A 17,604-nucleotide genomic window follows, 5' to 3' on the forward strand; every position below is an offset into this window, starting at 1 on the left:
AAAAATTTATGTTGTATATAGGAAAGATAAGATGAAATAGTGAAACCAGTAGAATTGGAAATAAACCTCATAACAGGAAAGATTAAGAAAAGTGATGGATAATGAAAATAATAAGAAGCAAAATGTATCAGGAAACTAATATAACTAACAGTAGTTGTAAATGAATATAGACAGACAACAAGAATCGTATAAACATGAGGACCTATTTGTTTATGGATATACTATGGACAAATAAGGAAAATGAATAACAATATACAAAATGGAAGAAAATAATGCAATAAAATTATATGTGATATAAAAAACCAGAAGAAGGAAGGAGGGAAGTCAGCTCTGAAGAGTAAGTATAAATGTAATACAATATGTGTGTGTGGAGTATCTAATTCAAAAACTAATAATATTTGAAGAAGAAAAAAGAACATAGTCATGGTAGCTGGTCATCATCACCACAATCATCATTTTATTATTTGCACCCCGGCCCAACTGCCTGGGTTTGCCCCAGCCACTCTGGGCGGCTTCCAACAGATATAAAAACGTAACAAAACATCGCACATTAAAGGCTTCCCTATACAGGGCTGTCTTCAGATGTCAAGGAGATAAATAATGATGCAACTTTTAGAAGACTTCGGATGAGAAGGCATTCCAGAGGGCGGGTGCCACCACCGAGAAGGCCCTCTGCCTGGTTCCCTGCAACTTCACTTCTCACAGTGAGCCAGAAGGCCCTCAGAGCTGGACCCCAGGGTCTGGGCTGAGCGATGGGGGTGGAAACGCTCTTACCATGAGTACTTTTCTCCTATTGATCACCTTATCCTCCGCGAATTTGTCTAATCCCATTTTATTTATTTATTTATTTATTAAATAATTTTTTATTAAGTTTTAAAGATGACAACAAACAAAAAAGAAAAACAAGTACACAAAAATACAAAATTATATCATACATAAGAGAAAAAAATAGTTTCAAAAAAGAAAAAACACACACATTTAAATAGAAGAAAAAACACAAAAATCCCTCTTTTTACTTCTCATATTTGATTCACTTATTTTCTTGACTTCCTCACATCTCCCTTTTTTGTATCCCTGTTAAAAATTTATTCAGCAAATTCATATCCAATTAATTTGTCTAATTATCCATCCAATCTTATTTTTAACCTCGTTGCTAGAACCCCTTCAATTCATTTCAATGCCATTAGCATTCAAAAATTTTACAATATTTCTATAAGTAAATTTTAAATTTCTTCCAATCTTCTTCCACCAACTCTTCTCCCTGGTCTCGGATTCTGCCAATCATTTCCGCCATCTCCATATATTCCATTACTTGCATCTGCCATTCTTCCAGAGTGGGTAGATCTTGTGTCTTCCAATGCTTTGCGATGAGTATTCTTGCTGCTGCTGTTGCATACTTAAAAAAGATTCTATCCTTCTTTAACACCAATTGGCTGACTATGCCCAGAAGAAAGGCCTCTGGTTTCTTAGGGAAGGTGTACTTAAGTACCTTTTTTAATAATAATAATAATAATAATAATAATAATAATAATTTTTTATTTATACCCCGCCCTCCCCAGCCAAGGCCGGGCTCAGAGCGGCTTACAAGCAATAATAAAAACAAGATGAATGATTACAAACTTAAAAACAAAAATAAAATACTACATTAAAATAATGGAACATTAAAATATTAAAATGTAGCCTCAACGCAGGAGGAGAAGGAAAAGAAAAAAAAAAGAGAGGGAGGGAGGGAATCAAATTGGCTCCAAGCCAAAGGCCAGGCGGAACAACTCTGTCTTACAGGCCCTGCGGAAAGAAATCAGATGCTGCAGGGCCCTGGTCTCATGAGGCAGAGCGTTCCACCAGGCCAGAGCCAGAGCTGAAAAGGCCCTGGCTCTGGTCGAAGCCAATCTAACCCGGGACCACTAGGGTGTTGTTATTTATGGACCTTGAGGCTCTCCGTGGGGCATACCAGGAGAGGCGCTCCCGTAGGTACGAGGGTCCTAGGCCGTGAAGGGCTTTAAAGGTCAAAAGCAGCACCTTAAATCTGACCCTGTACTCCACCGGGAGCCAGTGCAGCTTGAAAAGCACTGGGTGAATATGCTCCCATGGCAGAGACCCCATGAGGAGCCTCGCTGCAGCATTCTGCACCCGCTGGAGTTTCTGGGACAGCTTCAAGGGCAGCCCCGCGTAGAGCGAATTACAGTAGTCAAGCCTGGAGATGACCGTCGCATGAATCACTGTGGCCAAGTCAGGGCGGGAAAGGTAAGGGACCAACTGCTTGATGCGGCGAAGGTGGAAAAATGTCGCCTTGGCTGTTGCTGTAACCTGCGCCTCCATGGAAAGGGAGGCGTCAAGGATTACACCCAAACTCTTAACGGAAGTCAATGGCACTAATTGGGCCCCCGCAAGAGAAGGGAGTTGGTCCCTCATCCCCATGCCATCCCGACCTAGCCATAGGACCTCTGTCTTCGAAGGATTTAGTTTCAATCGGCTCCCACGAAACCATCCAGCCACAGCTTCCAAGCATCTGGTCAGTGTGTTCGGGGTCGAGTCGGTGTGGCCATCCATCAGCAGATAGAGCTGAGTGTCATCAGCATATTGGTGACAGCCCAGCCCAAAGCTCCGGATAATCTGGGCAAGGGGGCGCATAAAGATGTTAAAAAGCATCAGGGAGAGAATTGCGCCCTGCGGCACTCCACACACCAAGGAGTGGCGCGACGACATTTCCCTCCCTAGTGCCACCCTCTGTCCCCGACCAGAGATAAAAGAGCACAACCAGTTACGGGCTATGCCCTGTATCCCCACGTCTGCGAGGTGGTGGTCCAGAAGATCATTTTAGTTCATTATATATCATCTCCCAGAAAGCCTTAATCCTTGGGCACGTCCACCAAAGGTGAAAGAATGTACCTTCTGTTTCTTTACATTTCCAACATTTATTGTCGGGCAAATGATATATTTTTGCAAGCTTGACTGCGGTCATGTACCACCTATACATCATTTTCATAAAATTCTCTCTTAAGGCATTACATGCCGTAAATTTAATCCCGGTGGTCCACAACTTCTCCTAGTCAGCAAACATAGGATATGTCTTGTGCCCATTTTATCATAGCAGGTTTTACCGTTTCTTCCTCAGTGTTCCATTTCAACAGCAAATTGTACATTCTTGATAATATCTTCACATTGGGTTCCAACAATTCAGTCTCTAACTTTGATTTTTCCACCTGGAAACCCACTTTTTTGTCTAATCCCATTTTAAAGCTCCTTAAGGAGAGAATGATGAATGGGAACATAAGGGCAGCTCTCCTGGATGGCCTAAGGCTCCCCTAGTCCAGCACCCAACTTTCCCAACTTGAGATTACTGCTATTCAGAGACACAGTGCTTCCAACTATGGTAGTTGGGAGTTCTTACCACTAGTAACTTTCTCAATTCTGCTTCCCAAAGGAAGAAGAAGAAGAAGAGGAGGAGGAGGAGGAGGGGTAGTAGTAGTAGTAGTTTGGATTTGATATCCCGCCTTATCACTACCCTAAGGAGTCTCAAAGTGGCTAACATTCTCCTTTCCCTTCCTCCCCCACAACAAACACTCTGTGAGGTGAGTGGGGCTGAGAGACTTCGGAGAAGTGTGACTAGCCCAAGGTCACCCAGCAGCTGCATGTGGAGGAGCGGGGAATCGAACCCGGTTCACCAGTTTACGAGTCTACCACTCTTAACCACTACACCATGCTTTAGCCTTGATGGGTCAGGAGGAATACCCACATAGATTCCTCAAAGGGAAGCCTGCAAGAGCCGTCTCCCATCTTCATGATCCTCCATCTGTTTCATGATGGGGTCGTTCACCATCAATTCTTCCCTCCTGGCTCCTTCATATTAACCCAGCAGACTGGCCCACCCTGACTGATGGATTACTATTTGTTATTTTCACGTAGCACCTCCATTCAAAGCTTGGATGGAGGAGCACGGAGCCTTCCGCAGAGAGAAAGGGACAGAGCTGGAAACACACAGAGATCCAGGAGAATCTCCCTGCAGCCTCAGGAGGAAGGATGTTAATGAGACCATGTAATTGAGATACCCCGGGGAGATGAACAGGTCAGAATCAAAGGCAGAAACATCAGAGCATGTTTGAACTCTCTTCATTTCCAAGATGTTTTCCAAATTTGCAAGCCACTTTCCCCGAATGTGATATGCTATTTTCACCAATGTATTTGTTTTTATGCATTCTTCTACCACCCCCAGTATAGCATTTTGGGTAAACACCATCCGGCTGGAGAACTTCACCACAAAATTCAGAGAAGGGCAAATTTTGAAGGATAACTGTGTTTAGGTGAGCGTGGATAACAGCAGCAGCAGCAGCAACAACAACAACCATATTTATACCCTGCCCATCTGGCTGGCTTGCCCCAGCCTCTTTGAACATATAGAAAACATCAAATATTAAAAAAAATTCCTGATACAGGGCTGCCTTCAGATGTCTTCTAAAAGTTGTGTAGTTCTTTATCTCCTTGACATCTGATAGATAGCTGCTCACTAAGACACAAAGAAATTTTAATTTCGGTTCTTTGTTGTGCTTGCATCACACTTTTTATCCAAGGAGCTCAAAGTGGTGTGCTTGGTTTCCCCCCTCCTCCACCAGTCCTCACAACAACCCTGTGAGGTAGGCTTTCCCCCAAACCATAGTCTAGAGAGGAGTAAAGGTAAAGGGACTCCTGACCATTAGGTCCAGTCGTGACTGACTCTGGGGTTGCGGCGCTCATCTCGCTTTATTGGCCGAGGGAGCCCGCATACAGCTTCCGGCCAGCATGACTAAGCCGCTTCTGGCGAACCAGAGCAGTGCACGGAAACTGTTTACCTTCCCGCCGGAGCGGTACCTATTTATCTACTTGCACTTTGACGTGCTTTCGAACTGCTAGGTTGGCAGGAGCAGGGAACCGAGCAACGGGAGCTCACCCTGTTGCGGGGATTCGAACCGCCGACCTTATGATTGGCAAGTCCTAGGCTCTATGGTTTAACCCACAGCACCACCAGCGTCCCTCTAGTCTAGAGGAGTACCAGGGTACTAAATTATGCCCACAAACTAAGACAGCTCCCCGCCTGCAGACATGAAGCCCCAAGGCATGGAGGGCAGCAGGGCCAGGCTGTTAAGTATATGACAAAGGGGCATTGCTGACAACCTCATCCTTAATCTTCCCTCCACCCATGTGAGGAAATACATGCAGGGGGACGACGACAAACTCCTGAGTAAGGCTGACGCAGATGCTTCCTTTCAGGGGCTTCCTGGCCAAACCTGCTAGGCCTCTCCATTCTGCCACCTGAACTGACACTTCGCCCTGGAGCGCACCCAACTTATCGATTAGTGATAACGGGCGAGTGGTCTGCCAAGGAATCTTGCCCTCCGTTCATGTTTAAAATGATGCGTAGCGTGAAGAAAGTAGACAGAGAAAAGTTTTCCTCCCTCTCTCAGAACCCATCCAGCGAAGTGGAATGTGAGAAGATTCAGGACAGAGAAAAGAAAGGAGCTCTTCATGCAATGCATCGTTAAACTGCTGCAGGAGGCAGCTGCCTAGATAGAGGGCTTTAAAAGAGACTGGGGAAAATAACGGAGGAGAGGGCTGTTTTTGGCTACTAGCCACAATGGCTATGCTCTGCCTCTACAGTTGGAGTCCAAAATGCTTTGGAATTCCAGTTGCTGGTTAGAGTTTTGATCGCTGCAAAGTGGAAGAGTAATGAAATCCCCTCTATACAAGATTGTATCCAAAAGCTGACAGAATATGCAGAATTAGACGGTTTATCAGAAAAAATAAAGAATAAATCAAAACAGGAATTTGTTTCAAAATGGGAGGTTTTTAAAGAATATCTGAAAAATAAATACAGTAGTTTAAATTCTGTTGCAGCATTCGAGGAACTTCAGTAATGGTTGCAAGGTAGATATAAGAAATTAGATTTACTAAGAATAAGTTTAATCATGATAAAACTGTGTTCTGGCAATAAGTAATATGAATTTGAAATATGGAATAGACGGGAAGTTGGGTCTTTAGCTTTAAGACCAATAGATGTTTTAATGTTTGCTAAGAAAATTATGTGTCTATGTGTTCTTGTGTGTAATTTGGTATTTGGTAGCATCTAGATCAAGGGAAGTAATAGTGCCACTGTATTCTGCTCTGGTCAGACCTCACCTGGAGTACTGTGTCCAGTTCTGGGCACCACAGTTCAAGAAGGACACTGACAAACTGGAACGTGTCCAGAGGAGGGCAACCAAAATGGTCAAAGGCCTGGAAACGATGCCTTATGAGGAACGGCTAAGGGAGCTGGGCATGTTTAGCCTGGAGAAGAGGAGGTTAAGGGGTGATATGATAGCCATGTTCAAATATATAAAAGGATGTCACATAGAGGAGGGAGAAAGGTTGTTTTCTGCTGCTCCAGAGAAGCGGACATGGAGCAATGGATCCAAACTACAAGAAAGAAGATTCCACCTAAACATTAGGAAGAACTTCCTGACAGTAAGAGCTGTTCGACAGTGGAATTTGCTGCCAAGGAGTGTGGTGGAGTCTCCTTCTTTGGAGGTCTTTAAGCAGAGGCTTGACAACCATATGTCAGGAGTGCTCTGATGGTGTTTCCTGCTTGGCAGGGGGTTGGACTCGATGGCCCTTGTGGTCTCTTCCAACTCTATGATTCTATGATTTGTTTCTTTTTTCTTTTTTCTTGTTGTATCAATAAAAAACTTTTTTTTAAAAAAAGGAATTCCAGTTGCTGGAAGCCACAGGACGGGAGAGAGCTCTTGCACCCAGGTCCTGCTGGCTTCTCAGTAGTTGCTGTAAGAATGGAATACTGGACTAGACAGGCCATTGGCCTGATCCAGCAGGCTCTTCTTATGTTCTGGGTGTGGAGTAACCTGATAAGAACATAGGGAAGCTGCCTTATGGATGGGAAGTTGCCTGCTTCTGATGTGGTTACACTCCTTTTGAAGGAGTGGGTATGTAGCTTGGGGAAAACTCCTGGGTCCATTGCAGTCCCTCGAGGCTTAAGTGGCCTTGATGGCACAAGAGTGCCTTCCACCATCTTCAGCTGGTGGCCCAGCTGTGCCCCTATTTGGACAGGGATAGCCTAACTTCTGCCCTCTATGTTCTGGTAACCTTGAGGATAGATTACTGCAACGCGTTATATGCGGGGCTGCCTCCCAGGACAGTTTGGAAACTTCGACTGTTGCAGAATTTGCATACCCTCCAACGTTTCTCCTATGAAAGTGGGGACGTCCTATTCCATAATAATGATAATACTTACACTCTGGCGGCCTCCAACACATATAAAAACACCATAAAACTATCTAGGGCTGCCTTCAGATGTCTTCTAAAGGTTGTATGGTTACTTATCTCCCTGGCTTGGGGGTTGCATAACTCCATACCCTCCAACATTTATCCAATGAAAATAGGAACATCCTAAGGAAAAGCAGGACCTACTGGGATCAAATCAAAAACTGAGACAGCTTCTGTAGATTTGGGGTGTCTTTGGAAAATAGGGACACTTGGAGGGTCTGTTTTTCTCCCTCTGTAATAGCCCTAGAACTTGTGGAGGTAAAAGGATGCTGAATGTGGAAGATTCAGGAGTAATAAAGGGGGGGGGCACGGGACAATGCTAAAATGCTGGTGAATTTTCATGGGGGCTTTTGAAACAACCACAACAACTGCAAATGGATGTGAAAATGTGGACAACTGAACTTAACATGGGAAAGATGAAACAGGTTCAATTGCCCCTAACAACAACCCTGAGAGGTAGCTTAGGCTGATAAGAAGGGCTGTCCCACGGAAGATGGAGCAAACTTGTTTTCTGCTCCTCCAGAGCGCAGGACTTTGAACCTATGGATTCAGATTACAAGGAAGGCAATTCCGACTAAACATTAAGTAACATTGAGAGCGGTTTGAATGGATTCCCTTGGAAAGTGGTGGCCTCTCCTTCGTTGGAGGCTTTTAAACAGAGGGTAGATGGCCACCCATCAGGGCTCCTTTAGCTGATTCTTGCATTGCAGGGGGTTGGACTGGATGACCCTTGGAGGGCCCTAACCACCAGGGTTGCCATATTTCAATAAGTGAAAAACCAGGACACCCCAAAAGTTGTTGAACTTTTTTTTAGGAAGACCCCAAAAGCTGTTACAGAAATGCCAAAAAAAAAAAACCCCACACTTTTTCATTGACTTGTCCAAGATCCAGGACAAAGCGTCAATTCCGCCTTTGAAATCCCGGTAATGTCCAGGGAAATTTGGGTGTATGGCAGCCCTATTTCCCACTCTACAGTTCTATGATTCTATGAAATGACTGGCCCAAAGTCCCGCAGTGAGTTTCCTGGCTGAGAGTGGATTTGAACCTGTTATAAGACTTTTAAGGTCTCAAATATAGAATATTCATAAATGCACACATATCTAACTGTATAAACCATGTGTCTGAAATAGCACAGGAGAGCAATCCTGAAGCCATTTTGACTCTCCCAATGACCTCAAATGTTCCTCTGCAGTAAGGGAGGCAAATGGGGAAAGCCTTCCCATTGTCTTTTTGCTTGCAAATCCTGTCTTAAGAGCATATTTGCATAGGAATAGGGTGAGCCTGTGACCTGGGCTCAGGAACTAAAATATTAACCATCACAACAGAATGGCCAGGCTGCTCAGGTAATGCAATCAGTGACCATCATCAGGTATCCTGGCAGACAGGATTTCTGCTGTAGACCGCCTCCTTCTGTGATGTATGTATGATGTTTTGGGAGTGGTAGTCTTGGGCTACAGGGTGAGCAATTTCAAAAGTCTATATAAGGGCTTGTGTGCCATTGCTCAGGGTTCTCCTCCCTCCTGCATGTGGGGAGTGGGGACCCAGTTGCAACAGTTCAATAAAGATCAGGCTTACTAGCCGCTTTGCTTCTCAATATTCACTGGGGAGGGGAGTATTTGATCCCCTGCTAAATTTGCCCATTTGCCCTCTGACGAAGAAATGACCAGTCCATAATTTTAATGGTAGGTTTATTGTAGCTGTGAGAGACAGAATAACAACAGGAAAACCTCCAGAAACCCAGAAGACAAAAGTCGGAGACTGATGTGCATTATAATGAGTGAAATAAGTATTTGATCCCTTTGCAAAAGGTGACTTAGTACTTGGTGGCAAAACCCTTGTTGGCAGTTACAGAGGTCAGATGTTTCTTGTAGGTGGCCACCAGGCAAATTTAGCAGGGGATCAAATACTTCTCCCCCTTCACTGTACTCTGGTTGGCCTCTGTTGTTTCCTCCTAGCAATAGGGAACCCTCAAGGACTCTATGCAGGTTCTGGAATACCCCATAAGGGAAAGGGAGCAGTTTTTTTGAAACCCATGACTCCCATGTCTCACTGTCCAACCACCATCAGCCTCAAAGCTGAACTCGTATAAAGGGGTCCCAGTTGGACTCCCATCCAGCCTAACCCTGCTGAGCGGCAGCAAGGCAACTGTTTTGTGTGGCTTCAGAATATAATCCGTCGAGGCCTAAGTACAGGAATGGGGGCGACTGGCTTGGCAGGTCCTTATCAACAAGCGGATTTCCTTATTGCACTGCCTCCCATTCTCTTTAAAGAAAAAAAAACAAGCCGGCTGTCTCTAGGCTAAGGAATCAAAAGGCCTTCACTGGAGGCTCAGGAGATGACACACCCAGGTCCCTCTGGATCTCTGCAGCACCTGGGTTGCAAAAGGAAAACAAACGCCTCTGTTGATTTGGCTCAACTCTGTGTGGGGAGGAGGGGGAAGGGAGTGGTGAACAAACGCCAGATCACGAGGCCTTTTATTTGTATCATTTTTGCCCAACTCTTCCTCCAGGGAGCAAAAGGCAAGAGCTACGGTTTTCTCCCACCAACAATTATTCTCACAACAAGCCTGAGAGGTAGGTCAGGCAGAGAGAGGGAGAGACTTGCCCAAGATCTCCCAGGGAGCTTCTGGCTGAATGAAAGATTTGGGTTGCTCGCTGTGGGTTAAAGCCTCAGCGCCTAGGACTTGCCGATCGAAAGGTCGGCGGTTCGAATCCCTGCGGCGGGGTGCGCTCCCGCTGCTCGGTCCCAGCGCCTGCCAACCTAGCAGTTCGAAAGCACCTCCGGGTACAAGTAGATAAATAGGGACCGCTTACCAGCGGGAAGGTAAATGGCGTTTCCGTGTGCGGCTCTGGCTCTGGCTCTGGCCAGAGCAGCGATGTCACGCTGGCCACGTGACCCGGAAGTGTCTCCGGACAGCGCTGGCCCCTGGCCTCTTAAGTGAGATGGGCGCACAACCCCAGAGTCTGTCAAGACTGGCCCGTACGGGCAGGGGTACCTTTACCTTTACCTTTACCTCCTAGTAAAGGTAAAGGTAAAGGGTAAGGGGACCCCTGACCATTAGGTCCAGTCATGGCCGACTCTGGGGTTGCGGCGCTCATCTTGCTTTATTGGCCAAGGGAGCCGGCGTACAGCTTCCAGGTCATGTGGCCAGCATGACTAAGCCGCTTCTGGCAAACCAGAGCAGCACACAGAAACGCCGTTTACCTTCCTGCCACAGCGGTACCTATTTATCTACGTGCACTTTGAGGTGCTTTCGAACTGCTAGGTTGGCAGGAGCAGGGACCAAGCAACGGGAGATCACCCCGTCACGGGGAGTTGAACCGCCGACCTTCTGATCGGCAAGTCCTAAGCTCTGTGGTTTAACCCACAGCGCCACCCGCGTCCCTTCTCCTCCTAGTACTACACTCTAAAAACAGAAGCACAGGCTCAGCACAGTGATAGAAACTCAGATATATAAGCTGGGTGCCAAATGGCTCCTTAAACTGGGGTTGCAGTCGCCAAAACTGAATGCTTAGTTGCCATTTTGGGCCTGGATGGCTCGGAAAACCTATTTCTTTCAACACAACCTTCTGGTTCCTGAAATTTATTCTGACTGTGCAGATAGACTATAATGATATAATTCGCTACAGGATGTGTTGCTTGCGTGTGGAAAGAGTCAAGATTCAAGGACCCCCAGGCATGCACCTCGAAAGAGTGGAGAGGTCAGGCGCCTTCCTGGCACCCAGTCATCTTCGCCTGGTCGCAAGTGGCCAATAGCGAGGTGCAAAATGCTCCTGGTGAATTTCGAACGCTGGCTCAGTGGTGCAGAAGAACATACAAAGCGCCCTGCTGGGTGAGGCCAGTGGCCCATCTAGTCCAGCTTCCTTTTCTCACAGTGGCCAACCAGAATCCTGTGGGAAACCTGCAAGCAGGATCCAAGCACAAGAGCCCTCTCCCCTCCTCTGAGATTTCCAGCAACTGGTATTCAGAAGCATTACTGAATATGCATATGCTGGAGCTCGACTCTGGATGAAATTGGTTTCTCTGTTTTTGCCTCTGCACCATGAATGAGTATCCTCACGTCCAGGGACCAAAGGTGGCTCTCTCTATCAGGCCCTTCGCACTCTCCCCAGGCCACGCCCCTTCTCCCAGGCCACGCCCCTCACCAGCCCTGCTTCACATCCTCCTCAAGTGTTTCTGCCTGGCTGGAATGTGTCCTTGAACTCTGACCAGGCCTCTTGGTCGGCTGGATAAAGGGTGGGCAGAGATGTGTGCAGAAATTAGCCTACTGTACAAAAGTAGCATTTAGATCCATTGCCCCACCCACTTTTGCCTCTGGCTCCACCCACCAGGTGGCCCCCAGAAGGTTGCCCAGCAAGGAATGCAGCCCTCGGGCTGGAAAATATTTCCCACCCTTGCTCTTCACCCTTAGAGCTCATATCAGACACATGGAGACTCAGGGCACATCTTAAGCAGTAAGCCAAAAAGCACTCTGCATTTCCCCAGAGGCACTCCTGCCTTTTATTTATTTCATTTACTTGCATTTTAATACTCTGCCCAATAACTCGCCCTCTCTGGCCCTGGCACTGAAAAGAAGACTCTGGAGCTACACACCAACAGTGCAAGCCACAAAGTTTGCATATGCTAATGCATATCTATGCAAATGTAGAATGTTAAATGTCACCAAAGGCAAGCCGTCCAAACTGCCCCAGATAAAATCTTCAATTAGTTTGCCAGCCATCTTAGATCAGCTCCTTTGCAATTTATTTACCCCCAGTGAATTTCCTGATGGAACCTGCTCCAAATAAATCCCGCTGCTCTTCAGCTTTCCTCAGCCATGACCCTCCTAGTAATCTCAAAATAATTTATTCCCCCAAATTAATATCCTATCCAGTAGCCAGATCACTGCCACTCACTCCAGTTCAATTTCCCCTGAGTTCATTGCCCACCCAGAAACGTCTGAGGTGCTTAGAAAAAGATTAGAGAGCTGTGTTTTGAAAACATGAAGCCCACTTCAAATCAACTCCTGTGTGGCAAAGAGGGGTGAAGAGAAAGTAAATCAGGATATATTTGCAGATCATAACGGACCTCAGAAGAGGCCCTCTGGATCTGAGCATGGCCCCATCTTGTCCAGCACCCCGTTCTCACAGTGGCCAACCAGATGCAAGCAGGATTTGAGCATAAGAACAACGCTCCCCACTTGTCCGGCATTCACCGCACCTGACAGTGGCAGCAGAGTCATTGTGGCTAGCGGCTGTGCAGAGCCCCCTTCTAGAGTTTGCCCAGTCCTTTTTTAAAGCCATCCAAGCTGGTAGCCAACACAGCCCTTTGAGAGAGCGGGTTTCTGACTCCCCACAGTTCAATGGCAGCAATACGACAACAACTTTCCCTTGCCCAAAAGAGGCGGCTGAAATGTAGAAAGGACTCTGGGCTCAGCTCATCGCTAGTCCCGACAACAAATCCCTCAGGCCAAGAATGTGACCAGAGGCACCTTCCTCTGCATTTTCATCCTAACCATCTCAGGCAGACCCTCCAAGTGTTTCTATTTTTCAGGGACAGAGGCCCTCCCGGTTTCTGATTTGATCCTGGAATGTCCTGCTTTTCCTAAGCACATCCCTATTTTCACAGGAGAAATGTTGCAAGGTACAGAGTTAGGAGACCCCCAAGCCAAGGAGATAAGTGACTAGAAGTGTTTTAGAAGACATCTGAAGGCAGCCCTGTATAGGGAAGTTTTTTTTAATGTGCTGTGTTTTTATATAGGTTGGAAGCTGCCCAGAGGCATGTGTCTGCCTTTTGCACTTCACTCTGAATGGTAGATAGATAGATAGATAGATAGATAGATAGATAGATAGATTTGGGGGGTGTTCTAGTAAAAAAAAACAGCCCAAAGCAAATCCAAGAAGCCTGAAATCCTACACACATACACATCATTCTTGGTGATATTGGCAGCCTAAGTTGTTTCCAGAGCAGCTTCCACCTTTGAACCTCTGGGCCAACTTATAAAATCAGTAGACTCAAGAAACAGAAGCTTGAGTCAGACTGTATCGCTTCCAGATTGCAGAGGGAAGCACAAACGTTTGAATGTTTCCAAACGTGTGGGGATACACCTCCATGCATGTAGAAATCTAGCATGTCAGGGAATAGGGGTACAGCATAGACCTGTCCCCAATGTGCTGCTTTTCTATGCAATTGGCAGATATTTATAGATTCCACTTGCGATAGAAAGTGCTCAACCCAGAGTCAACAGTGTGATGCAGCAGCAGCAAAAAAAAAAAAAAAAAAAGCTTTTTCATCTCTAGGCGGCATCAACAGCAGATCAACAGCAGTATAGTGTTCAGTTCAAGGGAAGTCAGAGTACATTCTATTCTGTCTTGCTCATCTCCTACCTGGAATCCTGTGTCCATTTCTGGGCGCCACAATTTAAGGAGGATATTGACAAGCTGGAACGTGGAGCGGGGGGGGGGGGGGGGCAACTAAGATAATCAAGGGTCTGGAAACCAAGCCTTACAAGGAATAGTTTGAGGGCCTTAAGTGTGTTCAGCCTGGAGAAGAGGAGACTGAGAGGACATATGATAGCTATCTCCAAATATCTCAAGGGCTTGTCACGTGGAGGATGGTGCTCCAGACCAGAACCACCAGATTCAAATGATAAGAAAGGAGATTCCGACTAAACATTAGAGGGAACTTTCTGAAGGGAGGAGCTGCTCAGTGGTGAAACTGACTACCTCAGAAGGTTGCGGACTGTCCTCTGTTGTTGGAGGTTTTCAAACACAGCTTGGCTGGCCATCCAAGGGGGTTGGACTGGATGATCCTTGAGGGTCCCCTTCCGACTCAACAGTTCTATGATTAAAAGCGTTGCCACTTGTTTCTACCCAGTGCAGACCCAGGACAGCCTCAGCCCCCCCCCCCCAAGTCATCATATGACGTTCCCTCCTACTCGAAGGGGACAAAGCAGCGTGACTTTATGCCTTACCTGTGTCCTGACGGAACTGGTGCATCGACTGCAGGTCGATAATGTACGGAGACAGCTGGGCATCCACCTGCCCCAAGACGACGCTCCCCCGGGCATCTTCCTTCAGGACGTTCTCGATGTGGTGGCACACGGCCGCCGTGTAGGGCCGCCAGCGCCCATGCTCGTTCAGCCACTCCCAAACCACGACGCGGGCCACATTATTGGGAGGGAAGCCCCAACCATTCGCCAAGACCAGGGTCCCTGTGCCAGGTTGCGCCATGGTGCCTGACCCTGCCGGCCTGGCATGGGAGGCAGGCGGGGGTCACCAGCCGGGTGCCCTCCCCCTCATTGGTTTGGGAGCGCCTGCGGGGCTCAGAGTGTGATCCTCAGTTCTGAAGGCTGCATCTCCTACCACAGCCAGGTCACCTGGGGCTTGAGGAACGCAGAGCAAGAGACACAGTCCTTGCAGGATGAGAGCTTATGACCTTTTCTTCAGGGCAAGCCAGTCTTGTCGGAAAACTATTGGTTTTTGCGGCCCGTCTGACTATGTGGCGATGAGGAGCAATCACCCCAAATAGCAACAACAGCAGACCAGCTGAGATGTTCAGGCCACCACTGAGGGTGGTGATAGAGGCTGCTATCAATGAATGCACATCTCCCAAATTATTGGGGAAGCCTGTGAATTTTCTGTGTGCTTTCGGTCCAGCGGAGCGAAGGCCTCTGAGCTTCGCCTACAGTCAGGGGTACTGAAGATCTTAATATTCACCTTGTGTGCCTTCAGTCTGGTGACTGAAGACCTCCTTCTCTGGGAATGAAGAGCTCCAGTCTTTTCCTTCAAGGCCTCCAAGACTTCTCAACAGACTCTCCTCCTGTTTTCTCTTCCTGGTCTTGTTTTCAGGTGGCCCAGCTCCCTTCCATCCCCTGAGATTTCCTCAACGCTTCCCACAGTCTGACCTGGTCTTCCAAGGTTCAGCTCTAGGGACCCCCACTGCAGAAATGGAGACAGAAGACTGACCCTTTGCGTAGGATCCTGTGGCCTCGGAGGGCAAAGCTTTCTGCAGGGAATGGGGCCAGATCCAACCTAAGGCCAGTCTGTGGCAGAGTCCTCACCCTTTCAGCCACAACAACAGGCTAGAAGGACAGGGTTTGGAGATCAGAGGCCTGCGGTGGTGACAGGCGAGAGCTGCTGACCCAGGTCAAGAGGCTGCTTGCTTTAGACCAGAGGGCTAGCAGCAGAGCAGAAGGCAGGGGAGAGCCCACCGGCTTTCAGGGGTCGCCCCCGCCACCAGCCCAGGCTGTGTCATCCTTGTTTTCCGCAGCTCGGTTTGGTCCTTCGACTCTGCCTGATGCAAGGACTGGAGGGAGCCAGCCTGGAATGGGAAAAAGGAACCACAATAAGGATGATGAATTCACGTCAGGAGGAAACTCTCCTCTCTCCAGCGACGCACCCCCCCCCTTTCCTATGGCAAGCGGGTAGCAGTGGTGGCACCTCCTCTCCTGCCACTATGATCTGTCTAGTAGGTGGCTGGGTCTGCCAGTCTATCTGCCAGTCTGGCACCCTCCCCCCTCCCCCCCTCCAGAAACCAAACCTGCCCATTGTCTTGCCTGGTAGAATGAAATATCTTGGGTGGTTGGGGGAGGCTTTCTGAATGCTATCTCCTGTTCTCTCTCTCTCTCCCCCCCCCGCTTGCTTAATCTGCCCACATCACACAGGCGGCGGTGGGGGCGAGATACCCCAAAATGCATCAAGATGCGGGCGGGCGGGGAGGGGGCGACAAAGAGAAGAAAGGACTCCCAGCTGTTTCTTACCTGGCTGGTGAAATTCTAAGAGCCAGACACAAAGGAGAATTGGGGGGGAGGGGGCAGCCGATCGCTGCTGGAGGGGGTGCTGGTGAGAGAACGATGGCGGGGGACCAAGAGGGGCCCAATCAGCTTCTGTACACACCACCGCGAAATCGCCTCCTCCCCTCTCCCTCTCCCCACAGCTCCATTCACCCCTCCCCTCCCGGTTCCAAGCGTAAAAACGCCTCGTTTGTTGGAGAGAGTGTGTCAAGAGGAGGTTTTTAGAGGCGGGGGGGGGGGGAGAGAAAGGGGGTGGGCAGATCGCTTTTCTCCTAGCAGCTGGGGGGGGGTCTGCCTCGTCCTGCCGCAGAGACCCCACCCCGCCACCTGTCCTCCAGGTGGGCGCGCGTCTCTCACCCCGCCACCTCACCTACCTAGTACCGCGACCAGCTCCGGATGGCGCAGGCTGGATGCAGCCGTGGGAACGAGCGGAGGGGAGGGGAGGGGGGGAATCCCTCGCCCCTCCCACGGAGGCGGCCAGAAACCGCAGCCAGCCGGTCCTCTCGTCTCTCTCTCTCTCTTTCTCCCTCCCTCTCTCCCCTCCTCCCACCTTATCTGGATCCGGGCCAGGTTTCAAACAAGCGCCGGGACCTGTGAAAGAAAAGCGTCAAGAGCGCCTCTGGACATGCACAGAGCGCTTGCGCTGCCGTTCTCGCCCTCCGCTAAACGAACAGCCCCGGGAGCGAGCCGGAGGCTTCCGGGGTCGAATGGGAGAATTTGGGTTTTCTTCTAAAGGCTCCTACCCCAAGAATGGGGTATCCGTGGCTCTCTGCCTTCTGCTGGACTCCAACTCCCATCACCCCTGCCTCACGGCCCTGTTGGCTGCTGCTGATGGGAGTTGGAGTCCAATAGCAACTGGAGGGTCACAGAGTTCTGGGACCCCAGCATCCAATGATGGTTGGGGGAAGGGCCTTAGCTTAGTAGGTGGAGCATCTGTTTTGCATGCAGAAGGTCCCAGGTTCATTCCTTACTAGGGCTAGGAATGTTGCCCTTGTCTGGATCCTGGAGAGCTGCTGCCAGTCAGTGTAGGAAATACTGAGCTAAATGGACCAAGGGGCTGATTCAGTACACAGTGCAGGGCAGTAGCTCATCATGCAGCAGGTTCCCAGGCTTGATCCCCAGCATCTGCAGGTAGGACTGAGAGAGACCCCTGGAGAGCTGCTGCCAGTCAGAGTAGACAAGGCTCTGAGATCATGGAATGGTAGGGTTGGAAGGGACCCTGAGGTTCATCTAGTCCAAGCCCCTGCAATGCAGGAATCTTCTGCCCTTACCCAGGACCCTGAGATAAGAGTCTGATGCTCTGCCCTCTGAGCTATCCCTGGTGGCCAACTGATTTGGTCAAAGGCAGCTTTTGATGCTCTGTTGTTCCTATGTTCAAACAGGCCCACCGGCAGCAGTTGGCCTGGTGTGTCCACAGAGGTTGCTATGTTCACCCTTTCTGATTTAAAAATACATATCTTATAGACAGAGTACTTTTCTAGAGAAAGAGGGGCCAGAATGCCTCCCTTGTTCTCTTATAATGGCAATGCTGCCTACCTGAGAGG

At 48.5% G+C, this 17,604-nt stretch overlaps 1 protein-coding gene across 2 annotated transcripts in view; it reads right to left on the reverse strand.

Moving 5' to 3' along the window:
- Positions 1–16,559, reverse strand: part of DTX1 (deltex E3 ubiquitin ligase 1) — a 53,394-nt gene extending 36,835 nt beyond the window's left edge. Inside the window, exons 1-2 of one of the 2 annotated variants that reach the window (XM_079956760.1) lie at positions 16,435–16,559; positions 14,240–15,588 (exon numbers count right to left, since the gene is read on the reverse strand). In XM_079956760.1, the coding sequence (XP_079812886.1) occupies positions 14,240–14,498 (259 nt within the window). In that variant the 5' untranslated portion in view covers positions 14,499–15,588; positions 16,435–16,559. Of the gene's footprint in view, positions 1–14,239; positions 15,589–16,027; positions 16,121–16,434 lie in introns of those variants that run through there. The other variant, XM_079956761.1, reaches the window with a different exon arrangement.
- Positions 16,560–17,604: the final 1,045 nt, after the last annotated feature.

Source organism: Podarcis cretensis (genome assembly GCF_951804945.1).
Source record: "Podarcis cretensis genome assembly, chromosome: 16".
Classification (NCBI taxonomy): Eukaryota; Metazoa; Chordata; class Lepidosauria; order Squamata; family Lacertidae; genus Podarcis; species Podarcis cretensis.